Genomic DNA, 12007 nt, shown 5'->3' with positions numbered 1-12007 from the left:
ATTAAGAATCTGGGGCCACAATCCCATGAGCACTATTTCTAGTCCTAGCTGCTATACTTCCAATCCAGCTTCCCGCCATCCCTCCCCTCCCTCCTTCCTTTCCTCCCTAACTGGATTCCAAATAAATAAATCTTAAGAAGAATAATGAAGCACCTAAGGGAGTCCTTTGGTATAGCAATTAAACAGCACCTGGAACACTGCATCTCATGCATCCCTTGTTGGAGAGCCAGGCTGGAGTCTCAGGCCCCTTTCCAATTTAGCTTCAGGCCACTGCACTGGAGGGCAGTCAATGATGGCCCAAGTAGCGGGGGCCCTGACGCTCACAAGGAAATCCCTCCTTTGGCCTGGCCCAGCCCTAGCTGCTGCAGACATCTGTGATCAAACAGCTCTCTAGGCTGCTCTTTCAAAAAACAATAAATAAATAAATAAATAAGGAACCAAAATTTTTTTAAGTAATTAAAGATCTACAAACCCAGAACAGAAAAAAAAAAAAAAACCTGAAATACAACACAATCTTGGACATAATAAAACACAATGTTCCAGCCAACTGAGCCAGTCACAAAAGTATCAGGAAAACCTTCCATTTCTTACTTCTTTTGTGCTCTACTTCTCACATGTTTACGTTAACCCACAAACCCTTCGTTCTCCTGGCTCTAAGAACTAATTTTTTTTTTAAACTCATTCCACCATTTTTCCTTTATAATCTGAAACACAAAAGATGATTAAAAAAAAAAAAAACCCAAGGCTTGGTTTATCATCCATAAATTCTACTCCAGACATGAAAGGAGCAAGCTCAGCCCCATCATCTACACAGGGAGAGAGAAACAGGCTGGCCATTCCCTTCCCCTTCTAGGTGGGGGTGGGGAGGAAGCTGGAAATTTGTGCAAATCTCTTACTAAAACTCAATGTGTAGTTCAAAGAGTGATAAAAAGCTGATAAGCTACATATCTGAAATATCTTACACAATGCCACTCCTAAACACGTTTTCTGATTTTCTTCATGTTATAATACTCAAAAGCTGATTTAGAAAATCTGAAAACCAAGCCCAGCACAATGGCTCAATGGGCTCCTTGCAAGGGTCGGGAATCCCATTCGGGCATCAATTCATGTCTCAGCTGCTTCACTTCCTATCCAGCTCCCTCCTCATGGCCTCGGAAGGCAGTAGAGGATGGCCTTGGGCTTACGACCCTGCACTGGTATGAGAACCAGAGGAGGTTCCTAGCTCAGGGCTTTGGATGGACTCAGTTTTGGTTATTGCAGCCATGTGACAAGTGAACCAGCAGATGCAAGACCTTTCTCTCAGTCTCTCCTTCTCTCTACAAATCTGCCTTTCCAATAAAAATAAACCTTAAAGAAATAAATAAAAATAAAAAAATCTGAAAAAGAAAGATTTCTTTATTTTCATTGGAAAGGCAGATTTACAGAGAGGAGAGCAAACAAAGATCTTCCACCCGCTGGTTCACTCCTCTAACAGCAGCATCAGCCGGAGCTAAACTGATATGAAGCCAGGAAAATTCCAAGGCCTTGAGTCATCCTCTGCTACTTTCTCAGGCCTTCAGAAGGGAGCTGGATGGGAAGTGCAACAGCTGGCTTACCAACCACCAACTATAAGAAATGCCAAGATTGGAGGCAGAGGATTAGCCAGTTGAGCCATTGCACTGATCTCCACCCCCACCCAACATACTTAAGGCTAAGTCAGTTTCTTTACTGATACATCACACACCCAATCCAGGATGCTATTCTTTATTATTAAAAGAAATATTTAACTATTACAACTACAGCTAGTGAAACCCTCCCACAGGTATTGTCAGAACCACCAAGGAGAAAACACACACACACACACAACTGTGGTCCAAAACAAACACTATTAAGATATGAATATACCATGTTAGTACACAAAAAAAATTATTACAATTGCTTACACAGTAAAAAGACAAAATATCACAAAACAAAATCATTCAGAAAGCAAAATTCTCTTTAAAAGTCAACTGAGCAGTGGGGAGTGGGGAGAGAACAGTGCTATTGTTCAACTGACTAATTCTCTGCCTGCCAGAACCAGGATCCCACATGGGTTCATGCCCAGGCAGCCCCACTTCCCATCCAGCTTCCTGCTTGTGGCCTGGGAAAGCAGTGGAGTATGGCTGCACTCGTGTGGGAGACAGGGATAAGGTTCCAGGCTCCGGGCTCCTGGCTTTGGATCAGCTTGGTTCTGGTCATTTCGACCATTTAGGGAGTGAACTAGCAGATCAAAGAGCTTTCTCTTCTCTTCTCTGTAAATCTTTCTTTCCAATAAAAATAAATATATCTTTAAAAAAAAAAAGCCAACTAGAGCTGGAATGGAAAAGAAAATTCTCTGAAACTCTTCCCATCTCTAGGAAACCATACTTAATGGTAACAAACTATCAACACCTCTCAATTTAATTATGAGGAAAATGAACAATTTTAATGTAAAACTTTCAGTTCCTATCTTCAAATCAATCTCAAGATCATCCCATTCATATCAAACATTTAGGATACATTTTGTGAAAATTTCACACAATTACTAGAAATTTAAACTACCCCAAAACTAAAGATCATTATCAAAAGATCATATTCTGGATTATTTTTCTTAAAACTTTCCTGAATTTCTGAAACCATCACCAATAAAATAACCAATTAATTAATTAAGGCAAGAAAGAAAACTCCTTACTTTTAATTGCTTTCTAATTTTTCTTATAACAAAAAAATACATGATAGCCAGGAATGATAATATTAATGAAATGGGGCCCAGCGCGGTGGCTCAGCAGCTAAAGTCCTCTCCTTGCACGCCCGGGATCCCATATGGACGCTGGTTCTATCCCGGCAGCCCCGCTTCCCTTCCAGCTCCCTGCCTGTGGCCCAGGAAAGCAGTCAAGGACGGCCCAAAGCTTTGGGACCCTGCACCCACGTGAGAGACCCGGAAGAGGCTCCTGGCTTCGGATCGGCATAGCATCGGCCGTTGCGCTCACTTAGGGAGTGAATCATCAGACGGAAGATCTTCCTCTCTCTCTCTCTCTCTCCTCTCTGTATATCTGCCTTTCCAATAATATAAATAAATAAATAAATCTTTAAAAAAAATATTAATGAAATGATACTGATGACAGAATTGGTTATGTTGCTTTAACATTCAAACACTGAGGTTAAAAAAAAAAGAGATTCACATGAAATACATCACGGGACAATTTAAAAAGTACAATGTTTCTTTAGTCTACAATGCCAAAAGAGAAAAATGTTTCAGACTAAAAAATTCTGAAATGCTAGAGCCATTTTTTTAAAGGGGGAATGCAGTGGAATGTTAAAAACAACATAATTATCTTAAAGTTTTTACATTATCTAACTACAGTTGATCCAAGTAGACAAGCTGTGATTTTTTTTTCTTGGTTAACTGGCATACTCAAGATAAGTATGCATGCATTATTCTTAACACATTACTTAAAGATGAGGGAGCCAAAATTATTTTGACACTAAAAAAAATGCAGTAGAAGTCAGACACTTATAAGCAAGTTTCTGGTATGAAAATGTTATATATTTCTTAACCAACATGCTGAAATAATCACTGCCACTTTACCCCATTACTTAAAAAACAGAAAACAAAAGAAATTTTCCTCAGCTTTCCATAAAAAACAGGGTTTTGACCTATTTTTCCTTGTTTCTGTCTGCACTTCAGTTGCTAGTTTTTGTTATAGCTGATGTGAAGTCACCCCTACTTTTTTCCACCTCACTACTAAGACAGCATGCTGGTAGAGAAGGAACTCACCCATTACAAAGGTTTTCATTAAGAGAAAGCATAAGATTTTATAGTTTAGAACAGGTGTTAAAAGCAATGGACTTGCATTTATTTAACTCAAAGGAAGGCTTTCTTTTATCCTCCTATTTTCCAAATGTTTTCTAACTACCCTTAACATGGTTACAAAGTTCACTAAGGATAAAAGAAGATAAATAAGATTATACTGATAAAAATCTAGCTATTGGTTGCCCTCCGGATCTTCCCTAAAATAGCCATCTCTCTTATCATCACCTTAAGGTATTTTCACTAACACTCGTGAAGGTTTTCCCCAACTCCTAGTTTATCAGACAGTCCAGAATACAAATATAGTAAGCGATATATTGGCAAACAAGATGTCAGAAAACAATATATGCACAATTTTAAACTGTAGCTCTGCTGAGATCATTAATCTAGAGTTTTTAAAAGAAAGAATGATCTGAGAACTCTATTTACTTAATTTTACAGTCCTTGCCATTTATTAGTTATCCTTCCGTTTTGTCCCTGGAAAAATCCTTCTTCCTGCTCTTCCAATAACATTCTAACATGTTTTTTCTCCAAAGTCTTCCAAAACCAAAGGGGCAAGCAGAATCCACTAAAATCCTAGGAGATTCTGTTGCTCCAGGCAATTCTGCACATGTGGAACTTGCTGTATCTCCTGACATCAGATATGCATAAAATCTACATTCTATACTGCACTTGTAAGTTCCTCGAGGGTAAAAATTATATATCCTAGTACTATCAGAAAGCCTTACAAGGATTATACCTCCAAAAGAATGCTCTAAGTACTTTCCAGAGTCATTCACAAGAATTCGAACCTCACCACTACACTAGTAAGGATGATCCCTATCACAAATTGTGATGCTGACAAATTTGTCAAAGTTGCATAAATCCAATTAATCCTCAAAAATCTATTTATAGTACTAAACACATGTAGCAAATATAGGCAACTCCTTGAAAAACAGAGACCTTAAAAAATCTCTTGGTAAGAGGTAAATTCAAAAAATTTTTCATGTTCTTTACTGCTGCCAGGATAAATACTAATTAGGAACCTCACAGTCAGTTATGGGCAACTATGCAATGCCAACTTTGTCCTCCGAGCCCTTGATAAAGAAAAAACTGTCAACACTGCAAATGTCTCTGCCCTCAACTTTTTAAATAAGTCTTAATAAAATATCATAGCTGCCAAAAAATTATAGCTTCTGTGTAGTGCAAAAGCAGGCATTTCAGCACCAAACCACAGTATTGCAAAATCTGAAGTTAGAATGAGTTTTGTAAGAGCCACGTGACACACACATGACAATCAGCTAAACTGAAGGGTAGACCTTCTGGGGAATATGCTTACTAGTATCTGAACAAAGCAACAAATAAACTACACTTTTAGGGGAAAATAGTGATTTTGGCTTTAAAAATTCTCCTGAAAAGCTTTCTGACAAGCAAGAATAATACTAATGAAATCACCAACTATCCACGAATGTATATTTATATACGGAAACTGCAAAAGGACTTCTGCTAAGGGCCCTGGGGCAAACTCAACTAAAATCTTCCCAAGCATGGGAATACCAGTTCCCAGGAAAGGTGCCCGGTGTGTCACATCTGTTGTGGTGACCTCTTGAGTAAGTGAGGAAAAGAAATGCATTAACTTTTCATGACACGTCACGGAAGCGCATTCCCTATCTGCAAGCACTCAAGGAGGTAATCCAAAACCTACAGGATCCATCCTAGGTCCCACTCGTTTCTCTCTCAATGTGACAGTAGCTTTCCCTCTCATTTGATAATCCCCTTGGCTTTAATTCTGGTGGGTTTTTTTTTTCCTCCCCTTGATCTACGGGCAGATAAAATTATTTAGTTGCCCTCTAAAAAAATGGAGGGAGATGGGCCCGGCGAGTTCTTAAGAAAACTCTTCGGGGGGCGGAGGAGGGGGAGAAATAAACAAAACTCCAAAACAGAACTGAACATTTTGAATCGCGGCTCACCATCTCTCCCCCTCATTCCCCTCAATCCCACGCAGTCCGAGAAGCATCCATATTACCTGCAACCTGCCGAGGAGGGTGGAAGCACAGGCACCCAACCAAGCTCAGGACTGACCAGTAGAGCTGGTTTTCACCTCGGCCATTCTGACAGCTCTGCAGAGTGCGAGTGCGGGGGTCTGACAGTGGCCTCCAACAGAGCTCTTCCACCCTTCACTTCCCCCTTAAAAAGCAAGTCCACGCCCGAAAGCAGCTGACCCTAGAGGCCGCTCCAACGCCCCGCGGCCCCCCACACTCGGCGTCTGACCTGGCCGAGGCCCGGGGCGCCTCACCACGCCGGCCGCCCCTTCCCCCCCCACCGGCCGCCCCTCCGCCGTCAGACAATGGGGCCCGACTGCCGGCCGCCAGGCTGTCGGGGCCCTGTCACCCTCGCCTCCCCCGGGTCAGTGCCCGCGCCCCTGCCCCAGCCTCTCCACGTCCCCCTTTAAGCTTCCCAAGCTAGCCCACCGACCCAGCCGACCGGTGCTCTCCTGCACTCACTATTCGGGATTCATGCTGGACATGTCACTGCAGCTGCCGCCGCCACCGCCGCCCTTGCTGCCGCAGCCGCCGCCCTGATTCTCCGCTCCACGGGTAATCGAAGGAAAGGAATGAGCTAGGCTGTTCCGGGAGAGAAAACGTCTTCCCCGCTCTCCGTCCCCTTAGAACACAATCAGGCAGCCGCCGCCACTCAGCTATCGCTTCCACCCAAAATGGCCGCCGGCGAACCAGGAAATAGGGAAGCCTCGGACCAAGGGGTCTTTACACAGCCCCGAGGGCGGCCGCTCCGCATGGCATGCCGGGAAGGAGAGTCGCGAGAGCGGCTACACTCGCTGAAGCCCGACAGTGCAGTAGGGCGGCCGGGACTCCGCTTCCCGCCAAGCCCCGCGACTTCGGCGCATGCGCCCTTGCAGGCTTGTCGCCCGCCCCATTCCCCACTCCCTCACCCCCCCACCCTCCGCCCCTCCCTGATCCCCTCCCCGTGGACTCGCTGGCTAGGACTTCGCTCGGACTCCCCCTAGCGGATTGGCTAAGGCCGAGAGGCCCTGGTGATGTCAGCAGTGAGACGTGGCAGCCGGGCGAGTCAGCGCCCCAAGGGGGAGGGGATGGGAAGGGACCGAGGGCGGTGCCGGCCGCGGCTGAGGTGGGGGGCTTCGGGGTGGACCGCGGGGCGGGAGGGGTGAGGAAGGAGGGCTGAAGGGGCGACCTGAGTGTAGGTGAGGGCGGACGCCCCTGGCGGACCCTGAGACCCGCTCGTGTCTTCGGCCTGGCCGGCTTGAGGCCTGTGCTTCCCGGCTGATCTGAGGACACAGGCTTGGAGGACAGAAGGAAAGTCAAGCTTCCTCTGCCCGTGACCGGCTCCCTACACTTCTCGAAGCCTTTCCTCGAAACCGGTCCTTTGGCTCTTCTTCGCTCACCCAATCCCATCTGGATTCCATCATCCTCCAATGTTGACCCCATGCATTGCCATTTTCTTTTTTTATTTATTTGGTGTTTTTTGTTTTTTGGGTTTTTTTCTTTTGTTTTTTAAGCATTTCTGCGGTAACTCCGCTCTTATCCTATGATCTCAGCCCGGACGTTGCAGTGGCCTGCAAACAGACTGTGCCCTGCTGTCTTCTCGGGCCCCAGCTCATTTGCACACAGCACTTCAGTGTCATGACCTCACAACCTTAAGTGGCTTCAGAACCCAATGATGGGACACTGCCCAGGATCAGCCCAAAATATCAACCTACCTGTGATTGTCTCAACCTTCAAGTTGAATTGTACTGCCTCTTTTTCCCCCCAGTTGTTACTTAATTCAGAGCAATCTGCAAGGTTGGGAAGTAATAAGCAATGAAGATGGAGAATTCATCACTATAAAATGCCTAAAATTTCCACGAGTTAAAAAAAAAAAGAAAAACCTTTTTGTCTTGCTAGCTCACTCTTTTTTTAACAGCTCTCTTTAATTGTCTCAGGAATTTAAATCTCCACTAAACTTTAACATATTATCTTGCTTGGGTTATTTAATGACTAAGGTCATAGTATAAACTTGTTGTCCAAAGTTTATCTTCCAACTTGTTCTAAGAACCAAGAAAATTATCTCCTGAGACGGATTGCAAAATAGCACCAAAATAAGGGGAAAAGATAGTCTCATTTCTGCACATTTACTGATTGTACCTCTTAGCCCCACACCCGATGGAACTTAGCTGATAGAAGGAATTGATTTAAATGATGTTGGCTCCTAAAGTGGTCACCTCAGGAAAAGGACCCTGAATGGATCCCAATGTGTATCACTCTGGACTCCAATACCCTTTACCCCTCCTGTCGAAGGTGATGGCACTGAGTAAAAACTCAAAAAGTGCCCCAAAACTCAGGCTGAGCTAAAAAGTCAACTTGTAGTCTGTCCTCCTGGAGGTATCTGTATCCCCTACTTTCTGTAACTATTTCCTACACTTGATCTTAGCCAAAAGGCCAAGAAGCGATCTGTAACTATTTCCTTATCCATCCAAGAATTAAGTGAAGGCTGAGTGCAATGGCTGAACTGGCTAAATACTCTGTCTTCAAGTGCCAGGATCCTATATGGACATCAGCTCATGTCCCAGCTGTGCCACGTCCCGTCCAGCTCCCTTCTTGTGGCCTGGGAAAGCAGTGGAGGACGGCCCAAAGCCATGGGACCCTGGACATGCACAGGAGAGCTAGAGACAGCTCCTGGCTCTAGATCACCTCAGCTCTAGTCATTGTGGCCATTTGTGGAGTGAACACAAGGAAGAGCTTTCTGTCTCTCCTTCTCTCTGTAAATCTGCCTTTCCAATAAAAAATAAGTAAATCGTTAAAAAATTAAGTGAAAGGAGAGCATGTGAATCAAGTTTTAAAATGCAAAGCATATATCACAATAACTGGGGCACGCAGTAAATGTTAATAGCTTTCTCTGACAGGCATTTGGTATAGTGGAGTGTCTGGTTTAAGTCCCAGCTCTGCTTCCCATCCCAGCTGCCTGCTAAAAAGCTTTGCTGATTCTGATTTTAATATATTTCATAGTTAGGCAAATAGGAGTAGATACTTTTATGGTTCACATTAATAATACAAAATAATTCGTTAAACCACCCCTGTTGGCTGCCCTATGGTTGAAATAGAGCTTTGCTAGAGTGGTTTGGCCATAAATTTGTTAGTCTGTCTCTCATCCTCTTTTATTCATCTCTCCCTTCCTTTTTTTCTTTTATCAAATGTTTATGACCCGACACATAATAAATACATCAGGATCTTGCTCTTGAATAACCTTGATGAATATTTACAGTTCTTTTTCTTTAAGAAAACTATCCAGTGGGAGAGAGAGCACATACCAAGGCCTATAGGGGATAATGCAAAAATAGGTTAAAATTCCATGAACTGCAGAGGAATAGATATCAGATTAGTGACTGCTAAGAACTAGAAATGGGAGGAAGAAATAATCTACAAAGAGATTGTTTTGGTTTGAAGAAAATATTTTATATCTTCTTAAGTTGATGGTTAATTACTCAACCCTTGGGCCCAGCGGCGTGGCCTAACAGCTAAAGTCCTCACCTTGAACACGCCGGGATCCCATATGGGCGTTCTAATCCCAGCAGCTCCACTTCCCATCCAGCTCCCTGCTTGTGGCCTGAGAAAGAGTCAAGGACAGCCCAAAGCCTTGGGATCCTGTACCCTTGTGAGAGACCTGGAAGAGCTCCTGGCTCTTGGCTTCGGATCAGCTCAGCTCCAGCCATTGCAGCGGCTTGGGGAGTGAATCATTGGATGGAAGGTATTTCTTTCTGTCTCTCCTCCTCTCTGTATATATCTGGCTTTGCAATTTAAAAAAATAATTACTCAACCCTTGTGTCCCAGTGAGTTAAACATCGCCCGTGAGAACAGTATCCCATATTTGATCAGCTGTTGTAGTTCAGCTGCTACACCTCTGAGCTTCCTGCTCACACAGCTGGAGAAACAGCAGAAGATAGTCCAAGACGACCCGAATGACGCTCCTTCTCCTGCTTTGGTCTGGCCCACCCCTGGTCACTGCAGTCATTCAAGAGTGAACCAGTAGATGGAACAGCTCTGTTCCTCTTTCTGTAACTCTGCCTTTCAAATGAGAGGTTCACATACAGAGGCAAATAAAAATTAAAAGTCAAACAATTGAGTGGTATTTGAGCTGGGCTTGGAAAATAAAAATATTGAGACATTGGCAGAAATGGCATATGGGAAATCATTTATTCCACAATAACGACAAGAGAGACAAGTATGAAAATGTGCACCTGCTTAAGGATAGAATGATCAAGAATTCCATGGAGATTATATGGGGGAAGTTTAGGCCAAGGTAGATCGCAAAGAGCCCCAGATGCCTCCTGAACAGTTTAGACCATACTCAGTTGACAGCAGAGAGGCAATAAAAATAATGAGAAGGAATGGGAGCTGTTGGCTCACTGTTTTAGAAGGAGCACTTTGGAGTTATGTGAAGACAAGCGATAAGAAGGTAAGTTCAGATAATTAGATTCTACAGGCAAGAAATAATGCGTACTGACCTAGGGCAAATGTGTAAGAAGTGAAAAGGAGAGGCAATTCCAGGAAGAAGGAGATAGATTCTGAAGGCCAAGTTTGAGAACAACATGGAAGCGACTTAGGTTGATGTGGAAGTGGGGGAGGTAGAACAGGCATTACAGTATGATTTAAAGTCCTTTTTGTTTGTTTGTTTTTTAAGATTTACTTTATTTGAAATATAGAGTTACAGGGAGAAGGAAAGACACAGGTCTTCCATTCGCTGACTCGCTGATTTATTCCCCAAGTGGTCACAAAGACCAAAGCTGAGCTGATCTGAAGCCGGAAGCAGTAGCTCCTTCCGGTGCTCCCGTATGGGTGCACGTGGACTTCAGCAATCCTCTGCTGCTTTCCCAGGCCATAAGCAGGCACCTGGATCGGAGGTGAAACAGCCGGGACTCAAACCAGTGCCATGTGGGATACTAGTACCGCAGGCTTGCTACAGCTTGGTGCCAGCCCCTTAAAGTCATATTTAGAGCTCTCCTGGCATGGAATTACTAGCGTCATCAGAAATTGTTAACCTTATGAATTAGCACACCCCCACACACTCACACACATCCGTTGAAAGTAAAGCCGGATACTGTAGTGACACTTTACTAAATATTTAGTAATTATTGTTGTTATAGGGGAAAGGTTCCAGCGTGATCTGAGCTCAACTTAAAGGCAAGAGGGAAAAACATTGCTTTGCACTAAGTAAGAGCCATTAAGCAGCATAGGTCCTTGTGACATGGCCAACCGTGTTTGTTGCTTCTTATCTGGAAGATAAACATTTTTAGCATTTTTACATTTTTATGACCTGAGTCAGTGGCACAAGTTTAGAATAAGGTGTTCGCTGGGCTGGGAATGAGAGAATAGGAGTTGTCTTCTTAAATACTTCCAAGTCAAAGAGGGTCTCACAGGTCCTCAATCTATTCTGGTTAGTAGATTTACATCATAAAAGAAAAAAATAAGGATTTTGAGGCCTGCATTGCAGCCCAGTGAGTTAACTTCCTGTTTCTATTGTCCAGCCAAAGCTAAGAACTCAGTCTAGGGCTCGAACATAATGGCATAGCACAGGAAGACATTACATACAATGGCAGCATTCCATATTAGTAACTGCACACATCCCAACTACTACACTCTGGATCTAGCTCCTTGCTGCTGGCCTGAGAAAAGCAGCAGAAGATGGCCCAAGTGGTGGAGCCCTTGCTACCCATGTTAGAGAGCTAAATGAAGCTTCTGGATCCTGGCTTTGGCCTGCCCTGGCCCTGACCGTTGCAGCCATCTGCCATCTGGGGAGTGAACCGGCAGATGGAAGTTTCTCTTTGAAACTCTAACTTTCAAATAAATAAATGAATAAATAAATAGATAAATTCCTCTGGACCAGGTGCACTAGCCTACTGGCTAAAGTCCTCTCCTTCCATGTGCCAGGATTGCATATGGGCTCTGATTCGTGCTCTGGCTGCTCTGCTTTCCATCCAGTTACCTGTTTGTGACCTGAGAAGGCAGTAGAGGATTCTGCACCCATGTGGGAGACCTAGAAGAAGCTCCTGGCTCCTGGCTTCAGATCGACCTAGCTCTGGCCATTGCGGCCACTGGCAGAGTGAACCAGCGGTTGGAAGACCTTTCTGTTCTCTTTTTCTCTCTGAAAATCTGACTTTCCAATAAAAATAAATAAATAAGTAAATAAAATCCTCCATCTGGGTCTGCC

General features: G+C 44.0%; 1 protein-coding gene across 3 annotated transcripts in view; it reads right to left on the bottom strand.

Annotated features, from left to right (window-relative positions):
* The window catches only part of RAB1A (RAB1A, member RAS oncogene family), a 29373-nt gene extending 22784 nt beyond the window's left edge, over positions 1–6589 (bottom strand). The window contains exon 1 of one of the 3 annotated variants that reach the window (XM_040993320.1): positions 6292–6589. In XM_040993320.1, the coding sequence (XP_040849254.1) occupies positions 6292–6314 (23 nt within the window). In that variant the 5' untranslated portion in view covers positions 6315–6589. The remainder of the gene's footprint in view (positions 1–6291) is intronic. The other 2 variants (XM_040993318.1, XM_040993317.1) reach the window with 2 other exon arrangements.
* Positions 6590–12007: the final 5418 nt, after the last annotated feature.

The sequence above is a fragment of the Ochotona curzoniae genome, unplaced genomic scaffold, assembly GCF_017591425.1.
Source record: "Ochotona curzoniae isolate NIBS_2020 unplaced genomic scaffold, NIBS_Ocur_1.0 contig_883, whole genome shotgun sequence".
Classification (NCBI taxonomy): domain Eukaryota; kingdom Metazoa; phylum Chordata; class Mammalia; order Lagomorpha; family Ochotonidae; genus Ochotona; species Ochotona curzoniae.
The sequence above is the reverse complement of the archived record's forward strand: the minus strand, read 5'-3'. Positions and strand labels throughout refer to the sequence as shown.